Below are 21,167 nucleotides of genomic sequence, written 5' to 3'. Positions count from 1 at the left end.
AGCGTTGGACTGGGATAAACACAGTAAGAAGTCTAACAACACCAGGTTAAAGTCCCAGTTTACCATGCTGTACCATTATCAGCTTTCACTTTTTAGGAATTTTGTGGGCAATTTCTTTTGAGCTGAAGGATGCAGGGCCAAGTCTAACTGATGACAGGCACCCATTATATATCCTATTACAGAAAACTCTGACCTATATAAGAAAGTAAGAAGTCTAACAACACCAGGTTAAAGTCCAACAGGTTTATTAGGTAGCAAAAGCCACGAGCTTTCGGAACAGGCTGTCGTTTCGTCAGGTGGGTGGGAGTTCTGATTACAAACAAGGCACAAAGACACAAACTCAATTTACATGAATAATGATTGGAATGTGAGCCTTTACAGCTAATCAAGTCTTAAAAGTACAGACAATGTGAGTAGAGGAAGCATTTAAGCACAGGTTAAAGAGATGTGTATTGTCTCCAGACAGGACAGCTAGTGAGATTTTGCACATCCAGGCAAGTTGTGGGGGTTACAGATAGTGTGACATGAACCCAAGATCCCGGTTGAGGCCGTCCTCATGTGTGCGGAGCCTGGCTATCAGATTCTGCTCAGTGACTCTGCGCTGTCGGCTGCGCTAACTCGGCCAACGTTGTCTACCTGTTACGCTGCAGGAAAGGATGTCCCGAGGCATGGTACATTGGGGAAACCACGCAGACGCTACGACAATGGATGAATGAACACCGCTCGATAATCACCAGGCAGGAGTGTTCTCTTCCTGTTGGGGAGCACTTTAGCGGTCACGGGCATTCGGCCTCTGATCTCCGGGTAAGCGTTCTCCAAGGCGGCCTTCACGACACACGACAGCGCAGAGTCGCTGAGCAGAGACTGATAGCCAGGCTCCGCACATATGAGGACGGCCTCAACTGGGATATTGGGTTCATGTCACACTATCTGCAACCCCCACAACCTGCCTGGATGTGCAAAATCTCACTTCTTACTGTGTATACCCCAGTCCAACACCGGCATCTCCACAACAGGATCTAATACCCAGACGACAGAACTTCAGCCTAAATCTTAGTACTTCTGTTGCTTGTCTCTCAACCCATAATTCTCATTTGGTCAGGTTTCAGATACCCAGTTTACCATGCTGTACCATTATCAGCTTTCACTTTTTAGGAATTTTGTGGGCAATTTCTTTTGAGCTGAAGGATGCAGGGCCAAGTCTAACTGATGACAGGCACCCATTATATATCCTATTACAGAAAACTCTGACCTATATAAGAAGGTAAGAAGTTTAACAACACCAGGTTAAAGTCCAACAGGTTTATTTGGTAGCAAAAGCCACGAGCTTTCGGAACAGGCTGTTGTTTCGTCAGGTGGGTGGGAGTTCTGATTACAAACAAGGCACAAAGACACAAACTCAATTTACATGAATAATGATTTGAATGTGAGCCTTTACAGCTAATCAAGTCTTAAAGGTACAGACAATGTGAGTGGAGGGAGCATTAAGCACAGGTTAAAGAGATGTGTATTGTTTCCAGACAGGACACCTAGTGAGATTTTGCACATCCAGACAGGTTGTGGGGGTTACAGATAGTGTGACATGAACCCAATATCCCGGTTGAGGCCGTCCTCATGTGTGCGGAGCCTGGCTATCAGTCTCTGCTCAGCGACTCTGCGCTGTCGTGTGTCGTGAAGGCCGCCTTGGAGAACGCTTACCCGGAGATCAGAGGCTGAATGCCCGTGACCGCTGAGGTGTGCCTCAACAGGAAGAGAACACTCCTGCCTGGTGATTATCGAGCGGTGTTCATTCATCCATTGTCGTAGCGTCTGCATGGTTTTCCCCAATGTACCATGCCTTGGGACATCCTTTCCTGCAGCGTAACAGGTAGACAAAGTTGGCCGAGTTAGCGCAGCCGACAGCGCAGAGTCGCTGAGCAGAGACTGATAGCCAGGCTCCGCACACATGAGGATGGCCTCAACCGGGATATTGGGTTCATGTCACACTATCTGTAACCCCCACAACTTGTCTGGATGTGCAAAATCTCACTAGCTGTCCTGTCTGGAGACAATACACATCTCTTTAACCTGTGCTTAATGCTCCCTCCACTCACATTGTCTGTACCTTTAAGACTTGATTAGCTGTAAAGACTCACATTCCAATCATTATTCATGTAAATTGAGTTTGTGTCTTTGTGCCCTGTTTGTAATCAGATCTCCCACCCACCTGACGAAGGGACAGCCTGTTCCGAAAGCTCGTGGCTTTTGCTACCAAATAAACCTGTTGGACTTTAACCTGGTGTTGTGAGACTTCTTACTGTATTAGATCCTGAGGCAGGGTAGGGAACATGGAGTATTTCCAGCTGCAGGGGCTGGCAGGAAAAGGCATCAAATCTTGCAGTCCCAACCTCCTCTACTTTCTCAGAAGACTAAGGAAGTTTGGCATGTCAGCTACGACTCTCGCCAACTTTTACAGGTGCACCATAGAAAGCATTCTTTCTGGTTGTATCACAGCTTGGTATGGCTCCTGTTCTGCTCAAGACCGCAACGAACTACAAAAGGTTGTGAATGTAGCCCAATCCATCACGCAAACCAGCCACCCATCCATTGACTCTGTTTACACCTCCCACTGCCTCGGCAAAGCAGCCAGCAAAATTAAGGACCCCACGCACCCTGGACATTCTCTCTTCCACCTTCTTCCGTCAGGAAAAAGATACAAAAGTCTGAGGTCACGTACCAACCGACTCAAGAACAGCTTCTTCCCTGCTGCTGTCAGACTTTTGAATGGACCTACCTCTCATTAAGTTGATCTTTCTCTACACCCTAGCTATGACTGTAACACTACATTCTGCACACTCACGTCGCCTTCTCTATGAATGGTATGCTTTATGTAGCATGCAAGAAACAATACTTTTCACTATGTTAATACATGTGACAATAATACATCAAACCAAAATTATACAATCGGGTGTTTTGCACCATGTTCCATGGCGGGGCAGGCCTAAAGGTGCTTAGTCTGCTGTCATATCAAGGTCCAGCATCACTGACCCACCAATGAAGAAAGAAGATAGATCTCCTGAAAGTAAAGATGGATTTTTGGGAGCACTTTGGCCGGAAAGTGGACCTCCTGAGAAAGAAGATGGACCTGCAGGAACATTCTGAGGCTTAAAAATAGACTCCTCAGGTCACCAAATCTGGAAGGTCTATCTGTAGATGCTCCCCCTGCTCACTGCTGTGGTGTTCTAGTGTCCAGGGTTGCCATCACCTCCATCCTGAGCTCCAGAGGCAGCCTTAGACCTTGTCCAGGTGAATCGTGCAGAAGTACACCAACTTCGCACCTTGTAATGCATGCGAGTGGTCAATGCTGTTTCTGCAACTCTCAGCAGCTAATCGCATTTACCTGTTCCTCTGCCACTTGCCTGCACCATTTATGCACAAATAACTGCGGCATTAGCCGTAACATTATTTTAATAGCAAATTCTGGCCCATTAAAATGAGACCAAATCTACCTGTTCAGGTGGATGCAGAATATTCCATTTCATTAGTCAAAGAAGTATCGAAACTGTTTCAATGGTATTTAACCAGCAAGTATTGCTCCACCCAATACCAATGCAATAGTATTTATTTGTTAAAACCTTTAGTTAGATTCAAGCTGCACAAAGGTGTTTGTATATTTGGCGGCTGGTTAAGTTCCAACTGTTCCTATTGTGCTTGGAGAGGGCTACAGCGTGAAGAGTAAATGGAAGTAGTAGTTGGTGGTTTGCAACTGAGGGCCACGTAAGGTTAAAAAACTTGTTCAGTTTTAATTTTAGTTGGATATGTTGCAGTTAGTGACAGGACATTGGGGATTGAACATCTTACAACCCTGCCAGAGGAAAACTGGACAGGATAGGAGGTGGAAAGAGATTGGACCGTAGAGAACCAGTTACAGTCCAGATAACTCGGGAATTGGTACAGAAAGAATGTTTAAAGTGACTGAAGTAAAGTGAAATATTGTTCAGAAGAATTCAAGGAAGAGTAAACAAATTGTTCTGAACTAGAGACTATTGCAGGAACCAGATTTAAAATTGGACAGCACATTTCAGAGGTAAATTGAACATTTGCCATTTTACTTGAGTCTGGGATTCGAAAGTTAAAGCAATTGTGAACAGTTTGTACTACAGCAGTCAAGCTAAAGGCGCTGTTGAGAAACCCTGGACTGGATTCACTGTTAAAAGTGGAGCCAGAGACTTTGCTTAAAAGAATCACTTGTAAAACCTGGACAAGACTTTGGAATGCAAACCACTAAGGAAAAGCATTGAGAGTAGAGTGTGGTGTGTTTTTGGGAGTGGAATTGGGAAATTCTCATGGCAATCCTCAGGGATAATTGAGGAGAAATCCAAAGAAACTTACTTGGGTTCAGAGTGGAGTGTGTATTTGACCACAGCCAATCTGTGTGCTTAAAGCAGTGGTTCCCAACCACTGCCATGGAAAGCTTGCAAGTGTGCCATGGCCTGCTGCCAGGATTTGATTTGATTTATTATTGTCGCATGTATTATACAGTGAAAAGTATTGTTTCTTGCGCGCTATATAGACTAAGCATACCATTCATAGAGAAGGAAAGGAGAGAGTGCAGAATGTAGTGTGACAGTCATAGCTAGGGTGTAGAGAAAGATCAACTTAATGCGAGGTAGGTCCGTTCAAAAGTTTGGAGCAGGGAAGAAGCTGTTCTTGAGTCGGTTGATACATGACCTTAGATTTTTGTACCTTTTTCCTGACAGAAGAAAGTGGAAGAAAGTATGTCCGGGGTGCGTGGGGTCCTTGATTATGCAGGCTGCTTTTCTGAAAAGTGTCGGCAGAGTCTAGTTTGGGAGGCTAGTTTGAGTGATGGGACTAGGCTTTGTTCGCGACCCTTTGTAGTTTCTTGCGGTCTTGGGCAGAGCAGGAGCCATACCAAGCTGTGATAGAACCAGAAGGAATGTTTTCTATGGTGCATCTGTAAAAGTTGGTGAGAGTTGTAGCTGACGTGCCAAATTTCCTTAGCCTCCTGAGAAAGTAGAGGCGTTGGTGGGCTTTCATAACTACAGCGTTGGTGTGGGAGGACCAGGACAGGTTGTTGGTGATCTGGACACCTAGAAACTTGAAGCTCTTGACCATTTCCACGTCCAGCTTTGTGCAGCTACTGATTGTAATCATCGTAAATATGAGGTTGTGCCATGGGATTGAAGTATGCTGTGTTACTGAAAAGGTTAGAAACCACTGGCTTAAAGGGACTTTGTGTTACTGAGACTGTTGTAGCTTAAGGTATACTTTGTAATCTGTGTTCTTAAAATATGTGTATTAAGCTAAGGGAGGAGTAGAGGTGTATTGTATCATCCAATTTTTTCATGTTTAACAATTTTTTAATTATTAAAACTAATTAGCGATCCTGTAACTCTGTTCCTCCTCTTTTTATAAAAGAAAATGAAACGTTATGGTTTTTTGAGCCAGGGTTCCATTCTGTTGTCTTCCCATCCAGTTACAACATCAACTGGGGTAGTAATATATTGGACTCAACAATAACTGTTTCTCTCTCCACAAATGCTGCCAGACCAGCTAAATTTAGCCTGTCGAGATATCTCTGCCTTTTCAATAGCTTTTAATTTTTAAATGGGTGGCACAGTGGTTAGCGCTGCTGCCTCACAGTGCCAGGGACCCGGGTTTGATTCCCGGCTTGGGTCACTGTCTGTGCAGAGTCTGCACGTTCTCCCCGTGTCTGCGTGGGTTTCCTCCTACGGTCCGAAAGACGTGCTGGTTAAGTGCATTGGATATGCTAAATTCTCCCTGTGTACCCGAACAGGCGCCGGAGTGTGGCGACTAGAGGATTTTCACAGTAACTTCATTGCAGTGTTAATGTAAGCCTACTTGTGACAATAAATAAGCTTCAATAGAATATATTGTTTCTTCACCAATGCTCAGACATAGTCCTCATCCAATTTCATTGGTACCTGCATTTGCTTTGTGCAAGCTTGATAAATAAAGCTTGTTCCACTCAGTTCCACTAATGTGTCATTCTCAGTTCCACTAATCCCATTCTCAGAAGAGCCCTTCTCTCTCTTTCCATCTGACAAGTGTAAGAACATCAGTCAACTTTACTGTCTCTGAGATCATGAAAAAGCACACACTGTTCTTCCAACAGTAAGGCTTTTGGACTATTTTGTTGCAGTTGCAACTCCGTGGTGCAATTGTTTCCAAATCACATAAATGAACCTCTTATCCCATTTTGTTTTGGTTGAATTATTGACTTTTGCAAAAAAATAGTGTCAGCAACTTTTACCTTTTGTAAAAAACAACTCGTGTTGTTGTGTTAATGGATGTTTGTCTCCACTTAGTGGTCATTTACTGAATTGCAGGTTTATTGTAGAATCGTCACAATCAAAGAATTCCTACTGTGCAGAAGGAGACCATTTGGCCTGTCGAGTCTTCACTGACTTGCCAAAGAGAGGACTCACTCTGCTTTATCCCGTAACCCCATGCATTTAGCCCACTAATTCCCCTTTTCTACACATCTTGGGGTACTAAGGGACAATTTAGCATGGCCAATCCACCTAACTGCACTGTGGGAGGAAACCAAAGTACCCGGAGGAAACCCACACAGACACAAGGAGAATGTACAAACTCCACACAGTCACCCAAGGCCAGAGTCGAATCCAGGTCCCTGGCATTGTGAGGCAGCAATGCTAGTCACTGCCACCTGGAATTTCTTGAAAATGTGTGTACAACATTATTCTAGTGCAGAGGTCCCAGGGAATTAATATATTAGTTTTTAGACCACAGAATTTCCTGCGTCATTTGCACTGCTTCAGAGAGTTATTCTGATCCAAGTAGAAGTTGATTGTAATAGGTTTACCCAATTCAAAACAGCATCAGTAACAAATTATTCATGCTAGTTTTCTGGTTTCTCAGTTGCAGGCTGGTTAAGAAAGTCTTGCACATGTCTTTGTCATTGGGACGGAAATGGCCCAAAATGTTTGTTTTTATGCTTTTATTGAAGTTTATGTAAAAATTCAATTCCCTTCAGGTCAGAGACTTCTGCAGGATTTTCTCTGGATCGGGATAAGATTGTAAGAAATAAAAGCAGGAGCAGGCCATTCGGACAACCGAACCTGCTTCGCCATTCAGTAAGATCAAGGCTGATCAACTCCCTTGTAGTCCAAAAATCTGTCTAACTCAGACTACAATATATTCATTAGCCCAGCCTCCGCTGCTCTTTGGAAGAGAATTCCAAAGATTAATGTTAAGGCATAGAACAGTACAGCACAGAACAGGCCCTTCGGCCCACGATGTTGTGCCGAGCTTTATCTAAAACATGTGAGAGAAGGAATTCCTTCTCATCTGTCTTAAATGGGAGACCCCTAAAGTTTAAACTTTTGCCCCACGCTCTAGATACTCCCCCCACAAGAGGAAGCAAGCCCCCTCAAATGGTTGTAAATTGGGAGAGGGGAGTGTGCAGCGGGACCTGGGTGTCCTTGTGCACCAGTTACTGAAGGGAAGCATGCAGGTGCAGCAGGCAGTAAAGAAGGCAAATGCTATGTTGGCCTTCATTGTGAGAGGTTTCGAGTACAGGAGCAGGGATGTGTTGTTGCAATTATACAGGGCCTTGGTGAGGCCACACCTAGAGTATTGTGTGCAGTTTTGGTCGTCTTTTCTGAGGAAGGATGTTCTTGCTCTCGAGGGAGTGCAGCAAAGGTTTACCAGGCTGATTCCGGGGATGGCGGGACTGATGTATGAGGAGAGATTGAGTTGATTTGATTTATTATTGTCACATTTATTAGCAAAAAGTGAAAAGTATTGTTTCTTGCGTGCTATACAGACAAAGCATATCGTTCATAGAGAAGGAAGCGAGAGAGTGGAGAATGTAGTGTTACAGTCATAGCTAGGGTGCATTGACTAGGTTAGGGTTGTTTTCGCTGCAGTTCAGACGAATGAAGGGGGATCTCATTGAGACTTATAAAATTCTAACAGATCTAGACAGGATAGATGCAGGGAAGATGTTCCCAATGGTGGGGGAGTCCAGAACCAGGGGTTACAGTCTGAGGATTCAGGGTAGACCATTTAGGACGGAGGTGAGACATTTCTTCACCCAAAGAGTGGTGAGCCTGTGGAATTCATTACCTCAGGAAGCAGTTGATGCCAAAACATTGAATGTATTCAAGAGGCGGCTGGATATAGCACTTGGGGCGAATGGGATCAAAGGTTATGGAGAGAAAGCAGGATTAGGCTATTGAGTTGGATGATCAGCCATGATCAAGATGAATGGCGGAGCAGGCTCGAAGGGCCAAATGGCCGCCTCCTGCTCCTATCTTCTATGTTTCTATGTAAATCTTAAAATGTTTCAATAAGATCACCTCTCATTCTGCCAACCTCCTGCAAGTATCGTTCTAATGTGCTCAACCTTCCCTCATAAGACAAACCTTTTAAGCATACCTCTCCTTGGGTAAGGAGATCAACACTGTATACATCACTCCAGGTCAAGTCTTAGTAAATCCCTGTCCGGTTAGACTCTGCATTGCTACAGCTGCAGATGCACTAATCAGTGCCTGAAGGAGTTGCAAATTAGGTCCTGGAAACGCAATGAAAAGCTGTGAAAACAATGTTATTTTTCTTTAATTCTTTAACCTCGATCTTTTTGAACATTGCTGATTATGTAAAGTACTCAAACGTTGGTACTGTGATTGGTGACTTTTATTAGTCTTCGTGCTGTTTGAGTGGTCATTCTCTTCACTGTGCCATTTATAAATAAGTACTTCAATAAATTCTGACATCAGTTCACCACTGTTGAATAGGAATGCACATTGGTCTAACTTATGACATTTGTCACTGGATTGTTGTTGCAAGAGATTCCCAACTGTTGTCATTCTTTTAAGGAATGGTCTCAGAGCTGAAACTTTGGACGGGATTTTCCGGCCACACTCGTCCCAAAACTGGAAAATCCCACCCGAGATCAACAGAGCTTTGTATGGTCTGCCCCCCTGCCTGCTATGATTCCTGCAGCGGACGGGATGGGAAAATTCCTCCCTTTATCTCCATTCCTTTCGACACAGATGCTGCTGAGTAATACCAGCCTTTTCTGCTATTGTGTTATCTTTTTAAATGCTGATTATAGTGGCAATTCTAATAAGCATTTCGCCCCTGCATCTGCCATTTTTTATTTATTTCTTTTGGCTTCCATGTCTTGCATGATATTTTCTGACCAACAGGACAGGCAGGTGGCTGGGTAGTTCCTTGGGGAGAACAAGAATCCTTAACTGTGAGGACCAGCAAGTGGTCCGGTGCCAGCGCTGGGTTTTGTAACGAGCTAGTAAGAGCATAGAGAGTCAGTTATCTCAGCTGGCTACATGACTAGTGTTGTGCAGAATAATGCCAGCTACGCAAGTTAAATCCCCATACTGTCTGAGGTGGTTGTTAGGGGCCGGCCTCCTTGCCTTGTGACAGAGGGATATAATGGCATGAGTCACGATTAGAAACCCACGGACAATGAGTGCTCGTGAAAAGAGAATAAAGCCTCTTTTATACAAAAGAGGTTGATGCAACAGCGCCATCTTTCTGTTCCGATTAACCGTTTGAAGAACAGCATATTCTCCTGGTGTCCTCACCAACATTGTTCCCTCAACCAATACCTCTGTAATAGAACCATCAATTACCCCTTTGTGGCATCTTGCTGTTTGTAAATGGCTGCATAATTTGCTTACATAACAGTAGACACTACACTTAAAAATAATTAGCCGTATCTGAAGCATTCTTGAGACATGATGAGCTACTATCCAACAGTATACTATATCTCACCAATCCGAGAGATGTGTGAAAATGGTTATTCTGAAAGATCTGTTTGCGATATATGGAACACGTTGAGCGTTTCATCAGTCAAATGTCTCTTTTTACCTTTAAACTGAAGTTGCACTGTCTGCAAGGGTGGTGGAAACTGATTCTGTAGTAACTTTTTGAAGGGAAATGGTCAAATAGTTGAAGTGGAAAAATTTATTATAGGGGACAGATCCAGGGAGTTGGATGGCTCTACCATGGAACTGGTGCAGGCACAATAGACCAAATGATCTCTTGTCTTCTATGATTGTCAGCTGAATTGATATCTGCTGAGAAACTGTATTGAGGATTACTTGACTTGCTTTCCCCTCCAAGAGAGAACTTGTACAAATATAACCTCAACAATTCCATTGACAGCCTGCTCTGTAAGTTTGCACTAAAATCAATATGCATTGTCTTGTGCTGACTGTCTCTGGTCTCCAACAATTTGGATGTTGTGGTTGTAAGGCCAACTGTGTGCAACATCAGCTGATCTAAAACTAAGGAAAATTGTGTGGGTATGTGTTGATTTAGCTGATGTATATTATAATTGAAATATGAATGTATAAATGTAGTTTTAAGTTTAATTAAAGTTAACTTTTGAAACTTTCCATCTCCCTTGGATTGCAAATGTTACACCTTTGTCCAAAAGCATATCAGATGCGGCTAATCGGTTTAACACCAGTGGGGGAGGCTTTTTGGAGTCAATAATCTGGGACAAAATCATTTGGTGCTTGTTAAACTATGGGTAATAAATGGAAATCAGCATGGATTTATTAAAGACAAATCATGTTTGACTAACTAGATGAAATAATGTCAAGTGGGGTTGTGTATGGACATTCAGAAGGTAATATAATACCATATGATAGACTTGTCAGCCATGTTAAAATCTGTAAGGTTAAAAGGCTGGGGCTTAGGACTATAGACTCCCTATAATGCAGAAGGAAGTCCATTCAACCCATCAAGTCTGCATCGTCTCTCCGAAAGAGCATCTTGCTCAGCCCCCCACTGGATTGTTGTTGCAAGAGATTCAACCCATTTGGTAGTGCATTTACCATGGCTAATCCACCTAACTTGGTGCTGAGAGGCAGCAGTGCTAATCACTGTGCCATCGTGTCACCTTCCTTCCCAGTGGCCAAATAAAGCCCTTGAGCAATGGACTTTCTATCCAGGGGAGGCTGCTCAGCAAGTCTTGCTCATGTTTTTTAACCCATCGCTGAATTGTCTGCATAGGTCCCAGTGGCCACCGCTCCTCATGCCGTTTCTGGTACTGCCCCCTGTTGGTAATTGGCTGGCAGTTCTGGGGAGAAGATTTCCACCCCACTGAAAGTTTAATTCAGTGTGAGGCTCAATGTTGTCCAGGTAATTGCCTGATTGAAATAAATAGCATAAGGCCTCCTGAGGAAAGATGATGCAGTACTCCACTGGTTCTCCAAATAATGGGCAAGACTCTCATTACTGCAATTATATTCCACCCTATCTGTGAAATTTTAAATTGTAGAAAATAGTGAAGTAGCTGGGCAGACTTACACAATACTTAGAGGTTCTCCTTGTTTATGTGCTGTGTTTTTCCTTTATTTTCCCCAGTAAGGTACCCAGCCGCCAGCAGCTGTTGTGGTGTATTTGGTTCCTGCCCTTTCTTACTCTGATCTTTGTCTCTCCAAGGAAATTGCATAGCCTGTGGTGGATGCCAAATGTTATGGTGCTTTTTGGTGAATATGGGACCGGTTTTATTGACCAGCTGACATGTTCTTCTTGGCTTGTTTGTTATACTTGTGTTCATTGTTGAAGCAACCATACACAATTTCAGGCTTTGTATTACTGTCCTAATATGGCACTAGACTTTATTTATAAAAATAAATTGGTCTTGCATTAGTAACATGAATGTTATCTGATTTATATTTTAGAATATTCCTACATTGGGAGTCAGTGCTGTTGTCCTGGCTACACATTTATGCGATGAGGTCAGCTTGGCAGGATTTGGATACAACCTTAGCCAACCACAAACACCATTGCACTACTATGAAAATGTCCAGATGAATGCTATGAAAGCCCAAACTATGCACAATGTGGAAATTGAGAGGAAATTCCTGCAAGATTTAGTTAAAGCAGGTGTTGTGACAGACCTCAGTGGAGGGATTCACTGCAAATTTTGCAATTGGGAAAAAGTATGACCTTTTGAAGTTTACAGTTCCTTTAAAAATAAAAGTGTTCTTCCAGAGTCGAGACATTTGAGGCCCATTAGCGAAGTTCTTTTCTGTACTGCCAATAAGGAAACATTGTGATTCTTGCATGAGCCTACTGAAGACTTGCAGGATTTTTCAATCATTTTATTAAATGTAGAAGTGTAACTTTAAAAGTAAATATGTGACGAGCTGACTTAATTTGGACATTAAGCTAAATTAGAGTCAGTAATGTAACTGAGGCTTTTGAATATTTATAGGTTAAATTGAGATTGCAATGGCCACTGCATATCATCCTCTGAATTTTAAAACTACATGTCCCTTGAATGTTGCTCGTGGACATTAAGCCCAATTTAATATTATTGTAATAATTTGGAAATGCTTTGTTTAAATTGCACTAATGAAGTTGGCAACTTGCAAAACATACTTTGGATGTAAACTTAATAATTGTTCTGGAGAAAGGCATTTCCAGTGCTTTGGAAGATACAAGACAATTTAAATTATGTGTAATTCTGCAGATGTTATGTATTTGATTTTTGAAACAGTGCATGTCTTTTTGATGACGTAGAACGGAATTCTTCATAGCTATCAATGCTTATCTGCCTGTCACGCTTCTCAGGTGGCAATTCTAGTGGTCGAGAGGAACAAGTTAAATTTACTGTATGAAAATGGTACCATACAAGCTGATGTATGGCAATATCAAATATTCATTCCCCCCACAGAATGATGTTGATTTTGTTATATAAATACTATGGAGATGAAGGTGGATTTCAACAATATTGAAGAGCAGCAGTGAACTGATGGCCCATTTACACCTTACTTAATTTTTCCTTTAAAGAATATCAGATGTTCTAACAGGTTAAAAGATTCTCTGTCGCCCATTTTATGTTACTGATGAAATCAGCTGCAGGCTTGTGTTGTTGAGAAGTTTTGAAAATTTACCAAAGACATCTAGTGGGATGATGGTTGGCACTTGGTGTGTAGAATATGAGATGACACACAATGCTACTTTCAAAAGAAGTGTCAGTTAATTGAATCTTAATTGTGTAGAGTTGGTCACAGATGTGTTTTAATATGTGATGTATATTATGGTAAAACACGTCTGGTTATTTGTATTTTGTAATGTACAGACATGTAGCCAATTGATTGTGCTGCTTAAACTCATACCAAATGTCTTATTGATTTACAAAATTTTGTTTTATATTTTTCATTCCAGAGATGAATGGTTGCATTTTGAGTGGAAGGTGCTAGTGATTCTATTTTAAATAGTTAGGCTTGGAGAAAAATAGGTAATATTTTGGGTAACTTGTTTGTTTGGCTCAGGCACTGTCGATCCTATTTCTACTTTTGCAGTTATAATTTGTGTAAGTGATTCATTCGCATTGGAGCCATAAAATTCTGGTCAGTTTGACAGGATTTAGCTAATTTGAGTACTGTATAACCTAAAAGATTACTGTTTCACTCAATGAAATATATGTTCCTCTTTTTCCTGAAGTTAGCAGAAAAGACAACAATTTGCTGATGCAAGCAGATGAAAGGAAATCTATTGCAATATATTTATAATAAGTGTTCTGTATAACTGTTTTTATATAGTACAGTGAGATGTTATTACTGGAACCAATACACATGGGAAAGCTACTAATGCTGATGCACCAAAATATTTTGTAAAGCATCAACTAATTGGCCTTCGGTTATAATCTGGCAGAAATAAATAAAGAAGAAGTGTACGTAAAGAAAGAAAAATCCATATAGGCAAGACCTGAAAAGATTGTCTCTTTTGACTCTATTTAAGCAAAAGCTGTGAGATCTTTGCTGGTTTGGGCCCAGTGTTTCACCATGTTTTCTATTTAAAATAAATCTTGTGCATCACACTGTTAATCTTATTATGGTTTGTAAAGCATTATCTCACAGTTGGGATAGACAGGTTATAAATGTTCATTTGGCCTATCAAATAATGCTTCAGTGTAAAGATTGTATCAATGAGCAAAATACCTGAAGAGTCAAATAGTGATAGATTGCTGTTCAGGGAGACTTGCAGGACCAATTCCATGGTAATGTTTAATTTTTGTTTCTGTTTCAATAGAAGTTGCAAGTGAATGCTTCTGACGGAGCTTCCTGCAATCGGTGATCCTATAATGATGTAAAGCTGATAAGAATGTCTATAGCTGCTGTTATGCTAATGTTAAAATTGTTAATTTTTGAAATTACCCCAGTTTTATTTGGGCAGGGAGGTGGATGTGGATTGTTGGTTGGAGCGACATAATATTTTAAATTTTTGGACCCAATTATGTGATCCAATGTCGTTTTGACTGTATAGCAAGCACTCTATTACAGAAATTGTAAGTTTGTTTTGCCTCACAACTGGTTTTCATTGTAAAATTGTTTTTGTAGATATAAGATGTGAAATTATTTTGGATAGTAAATTGAACTTGAGAATAATTAGTGTTTGTCCATTTAGCATAGCCAATTCACCTAACCTGCACATCTTTGGACTGTGGGAGGAACCCGGAGGGAACCCACACAGACACAGGGAGAATGTGCAAACTCCACACGGACAGTGACCCAAGCTGGGAATCGAAACCGTGTCCCTGGTGCTGTGAGGCAGCAGTGCTAACCACTGTGCCACCGTGCTGTCCCATGCCAATCCAGATGCCTCTTGAACGTTCTTATAGAATCTGCTTCCACCATCACCTCCGGCATCGCGTTCCAGGCATTAATCACCTGCTATGTAGAAAAACTTGCCCCTTGCGTCTCTTTTAAACTTCTCCCTCACTTTCAACCTATGTCCCCGAGTAATTGACCCTTTGACCCTGGGAAAAAGCCTCTGACTATCCACTCTATCCAAACCTGTCATAATCTTGTAAACCTCTATCAGATCCCCCCACATCCTATGACAGTCCAATGAAAACAATCCAAGTTTGTTCAACTTTTCTTTGTCCATATCCTCCAAACCAGGCAACATCCTCGTAAATCTCTTCTGCACCTTTTCCAATGCATCAACATTCTTCTGGTAGTGTCGCAACCAGAATTGTACACAATACTCCAAATGCAGCCTAACCAAAGTCTTATACAACTGCAACATGATTTTCCAATTCCTATACTTAACACTCTAACCAATGACGGCCAGCATGTCATATGCCTTCTTGACCAGCTTGTCCACCTAACTTCAGGGAACTGTGGATCTGCACGCCGATATCCCTCTATGCTAATATCTCTAAGGACTCTACCATTTACTGTATACTTTCCTTCTGCAGTAGACCTTTTCAATTTGCATCACTTCACATTTGTCCTGGTTAAATTCCAACTGCCATCTTTCGGCCCAGGTCTCCAGCTGATTTATATCCTGCTGTATCCTCTGACAATCCTCCTCACTATCCCCTACTCCCCCAATTTTTGTATCATCTGCAAATTTACTAATCAAGACCACCTACATTTTCTGCCAAATCAACAGCAAAGGCCCCAGCACTGATCCTTGTGGAATGCTGCTTGTCTTAGACCTCCGGTTGAAAGATTACCCTCCCACTGCTGTTACTCTGCTTTCAATTCCCAAGCTAGTTTTGTATCCATTTTACCAGCTCACCTCGGATCCCATATTACTTCACCACTGTATCAGCCTGCCATGAAGAACCTTACTGAAGGCTTTACTAAAGTCCATGTGTACAACATCCACTGCCCTGCCCTGGTCAATCTTTCTTGTCACTTCCTCAAAGAACTCAATCAAGTTCGTGAGAAACGACCTCCCCTTCATAAAACCATGCTGCCTATCGCTAATGAGCCTATTCTCTTCCAGATTTGAGTAATCCTCCCCTAAGAACCTTCTCCAATACTTTCCCCACCACTGATGTAAGGCTCACAGGCCTGTAATTTCCCGGATTGTCTCTTCTGTCCTATTTAAACAGAGGAACAATGTTAGCTACCCTCCAATCCTCTGGTACCTCGCCCGTGGCTAAAGGAGATACAAAAATTTTGGCCACGGCCTCTGCAATTTCTTCCCTCGCCTCTCTCAGTATTCTGGGATAGACGCAATCCTTAACTTTTTTCAAAACCTCCACCCTTTTTATATTAACATGTCCTAGAATGTCAACATCCTCCTTTCTACACTCTCAATCCACCACATCCTTCTCCTCTGTGAATACTGATGCAAAGTACTCGTTAAGGACCTCGCCCACCTCATCTGGCTCCACACACAAATTCCCTCCACTGTCCTTGACCTACCCTTTCCATAGCTACCCTCTTCCTCCTTATGTACACATAAAAAGCCTTGGGATTCTCCGTCTTCCTGCCTGCCAAGGATGTTTCACTGCCCCTTTTTGCCCTCCTAAATCGCTGATTAAGCTCTTTCCTGCTATCTTTGTATTCCTCAAGAGCCTTATCCATTTTCAGTTTCCTGAAATTTATGTATGCCTCCTTTTTCACTGAGCTCACAATCTCTTGTCATCCAGGGTTCCCGAATCTTGCCATCCTTTATTTTTACAGGGACATACTTCTCCTGAATTGTTAACAACTGATTTTTTAAAAGACTCCCACATATCAAATGTGGATTTGCCCTCAAACAGCCACCCCCAGTCTACATTCCCTAGCTCCTGCCCAATGCTGTTGTAGTTAGCCTTCCCTCAGTTTAGTACTTTCACTCTGGGACTACTTCTGTCCTTTTCTACAAGTATCTTGAAACTTATAGAATTGTGATCACCGTTCCCAAAATGATCCGCTACTGAGATATCAATCATCTGTCTGGGCTCGTTTCCCAGAGCCAGGTCTAAGATAGCCCCTTCCCAAGTTGGATTAGAACAAACAAAGAACAATACAGCACAGGAACAGGCCCTTCGGCCCTCCAAGCCCGCGCCGCTCCCCGGTCCAGGATTGAATCCTGAATCCAGGATCCCCGCCCAATTTTCCAGCCTATCTACATACTAATATCCTATCCACCGAGCTGTCCCTCACAGCTACGATGCTTTGTTCATCACAACCTATTTTGGTTTCTCTGCCTTCCACATTGTCCCTTACTGCCTTTTGTTTCTGTCCCCACTTCACTTCCCTCTGACTTCCTCATCGGTTCCCATCCACCTGCCATATTAGTTCAAACCCTCCCCAACAGCACTAACAAACACTCCCCCGAGGACATTGGTTCCAGTCCTGCCCCGGTGCAGACTCTGATTTCTTCTGGTCCCACTTCCCCAGAACTGGTTCCAATGTCCCAGGAATTTGAATGCCTCCTGCTTGCACCGTCTCTCAAGCCACACATTCATTTTAGCTATCCTGATACCCCTACTCTGATTAGCGCGTGGCACTGGTAACAATCCTGAGATTACCTTTTGAGGTCCTACCTTTCAGCTTGTAGGACCTCATCCTGTTTTTTACCTATCATTGGTGCCTATATGCACCACGACAGCTGGCTGTTGACCCTCCCCCTCCAGAATGCCCTGCAGCTGCTCCCAAGACATCCTTGTCCCTTACCCCAGGGAGGCAGCATACCATCCTGGAGTCTCATTTGAACCCGCAGAAATGCCTGTCTATTCCCCTTACAATTGAATCTCCCATCACTATAACTCTGCTACTCTTTTTCCAGCCCTCCTGTGCAGCAGAGCCAGCCACAGTGCCATCAACCTGGCTGCTGCCACCTTCCCCTGGTGAGCTATCTCCCCCAACAGTATCCAAAAAGGTATATATGTTTTAGAGGGACATGACCACAGGGGAACCCTGCACTGTCTTCCTACTCTTCCTCTGTCTGGTGATCACCCATTCCCTATCTCCCTCAGTAATATTTACCCAACTCGCTGACCGTGCTATCCACAACTTCCTCAGCATCACGGATGCTCCAAAGTGAATCCATCCACAGCTCCAGAATCGTCAAGCGGTCTAACAGGGGCTGCAGTTGGACACACCTCTTGCAGATGAAGAGCCAGGGACACCGAAGGTTCCCTGAATTCCCACATCACATGAGAGAAGCATGACATGGGTCTGGGATCTCCTACCATGACTTATCCCTTAAGTGAACTTAACAGCAACAACTGCAATGCCAAGAGAGAAAAAAAAAGAAAAGCCACTAGTCAGTCACCAGCCAATCACTTACCTGCTGGCTTGTGACGTCATGGTTCGATTTCTTTCTACCTCTCACTTACCCTCGAGTCTCCCTCGCAGATCCGCCTCTCTGCTCCTTCCGAAGTGGAAGAAGGAGCCTGAGACTCCAAAAGCTTGTGCTGCCAAATAAACCTGTTGGACTTTAACATGGTGTTGTGAGACTTCTTGCTGTGCCCACCCCAGTCCAACGCCGGCATCTCCACATCATGCCTCCCGAAGTTGAGCATCTCTTTCCCCTCAGCTCCAAATTTTCGATACCCTCACTCCCGCTGCAGTTTCTCTCCCACTGGCGTGTGCAAACTGACTGGTGATGTGCTTGCTAAAACCCCACTGCTTTAAATACAGTTGAGGTTAGCTGGGATGACTCGCACGCACCAGTTTAAAATTCCTAAATGTTCACACCTATTGAGACCCTCATCAGGCTTCAGTTGATTGACAGATAACTGCCACTTAGCTCACTGGGTCAGTTGCTTATTGACCTTTAGACTACTGCATTTAAAGAGAAAAGAGAAACTCTTCCCAATAGTTACCCACTCAGCAGTGTTCAACAGCAACAGCAGAGGAACATGAGTAAATCATTCAGTCTGTCTTTGAGTCTGCTCAGTAATGAGCAAATTGAATGATGGATTACCTGCTTTCAGTAGAGAATATTAGATAAGGAAAGTGATTACTTAATGTCATTTGAGTTCGGATTTTGGGATGAGATTTGTTTCGTAATTAAATACTGTGTATATTTTGCCATGATTTCATGACACAGATCATTAGTCGTTAGTTTGAGTACGTTTTTGATGTCAGTTTCATGTATGAACTGACTGAAGCAAAACATATGGTATTTTCTTCCCTAATGTAGAAAGTGCATAGTCACGGAGAATGCCTTTTGATTAATTTGGGGTATTGACCTGAGCAGAGAGCATTCAATTGAATTGACATCTCTTAATTGTGAACATTGTGCCTGTGACATGTAAGGAATGATTTGTCTTGGACAAACTGATGCAGTTATTTTTATGACAGATTCCAAAACATAGGAATTTAAACCTGATTGTGTAACACTTGATTTGAAACATTGTGGGGGAGCGGGGGTAAGGAAAGAATATTGACATGTACCAATAAATTTCTTTCATACAAAATAGTTTCTGCTAATTTCTTGTCGAGTCCAGATTTTTTTTTTTTTGAACAACCTTTGGTATGAATTAAGCAACCGGGTGAATCATGGAGCTCTCTGAAGTAGGATGCCAACATTGCTGTGCCCATAATTTCCCTGGCATCAGATTTGAGGGGTACCCCAGAGATGCTCAAAGGAGTCCCCCCTCGGAAATTTCCAGGTAAGGCTTCACATGCCAATTGTCCAGAAGGGCTAACTTCCCCTGGACAATTGAGCTGTGCTGGGAACTATCTAACAAATTTAAATCGCTAACTTCGGATAGTTCTGCCGGTTTTACACGTACAGCTACTCTGAAAGAGCTAGAACCACTTTTAACTTCATTGTAACTATTCTAAACACACCCAGATCGAGCACCACATGGGACACTACCACATTCCAGAACCCCCCTCCCCTTCCTGACTAATGAGCCCCGGGATTCCTCTGACCCCGAGCTGCACAGGACTCTTTCCCCCCCCCCCCCCCCGCACTCTAAGAGTGAACCCTACCACTCTCTCCCTAAACCCAAACAGCCAAATCCCATCCACTTACCTGGACACTTATTTCCCCCTGGCCTGTCAGTTCCATTGGACCCGTTAAACCAATCTGCTTTCTGGCAGCCAGTGTAGTAAAAGAAAAGGGTGTAGCCTCTGATTTCACTGGAGTTGCACCGCACTGTGGCCTGTGGGGATTCTTTCACTGCAGGCCCTGAGAAGCTCCAGCCAGCAGAGGCTTGAATTAAGTTTTCCAGAGCGAGTAAGTGCTATTGGAATTCTTTTGAGGATGTAACTAGTAGAGTTGACTGAGCAGAACCGGTGGATGTGGTTTATTTAGATTTTCAGAAGGCTCTCAACAAGGTCTCATAAGACTACTATGTAAAGTTAAAGCACAAGGATTGCAGGTAATGTCTTGAAATGGATAGAAAGCTGGTTAGCAGATAGGAAGCAAAGTTGACGAAAGGGTCTTTTTCTGATTGGCAGTCAGTGACTAGTGGGGTTCTGCAGGGATCTGTGCTAGGACTCCAATTGTTCACAATTTAGAAGAGGGAACTGAATGTATTTATCTCCAAATTTACAGATGATACAAAGTTGGGTGGGAGGATGAGCTGTGAGGCAGATAGAGATACTTCAGTGTGATTTGGACTGGCTGAGTATGTGGGCATATGCATGGCAGATGCAGTATAAGGTGGATAAATGTGACATTATCCACTTTGGTAGCAATAACAGGAAGACAGATTATTACTTGAATGGGTGTCAGTTGAGAGAGTTGGATTCTTGTGAGACCTTGGTGTCCTCACGCATCAGTTGCTGAAAGTAAAAGTGCAGATACAGCAGGCAGTAAAGAAGGCAAATGATATGTTGGCCTTCATAGTGAGAAGATTTGAATATAGGGATAGGGAAGTTTTGCTGCAATTGCACTGGGCCACACCTGGAGTTTTGTGTGCAGTTTTGGTGTCCTTATCTGAGGAAGGATGTCCTCTGCTGTAGAAGGAGTACAGCGAAGGTTTACCAGGCTGATTCCTGGGATGGCAGGTCTGTCATATGAGGAGAGACTAAGTCGGTTAGGATTATATTCACTGGAGGTGAGAAGAGTGAGAGGGAATCTCATAGAAACTTAGAAAATTATAATAGAAATAATGTTCCCAATGGTGGGTGAGTCCAGAACTAGGGGTCATAAGTTGAGGATAATGGGTAAATCTTTTAGAATTGAGGTGAGAAATTTCTTCACCCAGAGAGTGCTGAATATGTGGAATTCACTACCACAAAGTAGTTGAGGCCAAAACGTCTGATTTCAGGAAGAAATTAGATATAGCTCTTGGGGCTAAAGGGATCAAGGGATATGGGGGAATCAGGGTATTGAATTTGATGATCAGCCATGATTATAATGAATGGTGGAGCAGGATCGAAGAACTGAATGGCCGACTCCTGCTTCTAGTTTGTATGTTTCTATGATTTTAGCTCTTGTAATTT

The 21,167-nt window shown here is 42.9% G+C and overlaps 1 protein-coding gene across 6 annotated transcripts in view; it reads left to right on the top strand.

Moving 5' to 3' along the window:
• Positions 1 to 19,176, top strand: part of st3gal5 (ST3 beta-galactoside alpha-2,3-sialyltransferase 5) — a 219,366-nt gene extending 200,190 nt beyond the window's left edge. For all 6 annotated transcript variants that reach the window (XM_078223763.1, XM_078223724.1, XM_078223733.1 and 3 more), the window contains one exon: positions 11,706 to 19,176. In XM_078223763.1, the coding sequence (XP_078079889.1) occupies positions 11,706 to 11,972 (267 nt within the window). In that variant the 3' untranslated portion in view covers positions 11,973 to 19,176. The remainder of the gene's footprint in view (positions 1 to 11,705) is intronic.
• Positions 19,177 to 21,167: the final 1,991 nt, after the last annotated feature.

This window comes from Mustelus asterias, chromosome 1, assembly GCF_964213995.1.
Source record: "Mustelus asterias chromosome 1, sMusAst1.hap1.1, whole genome shotgun sequence".
Lineage (NCBI taxonomy): Eukaryota > Metazoa > Chordata > Chondrichthyes > Carcharhiniformes > Triakidae > Mustelus > Mustelus asterias.
This window is presented reverse-complemented; position numbering and strand designations above follow the sequence as displayed.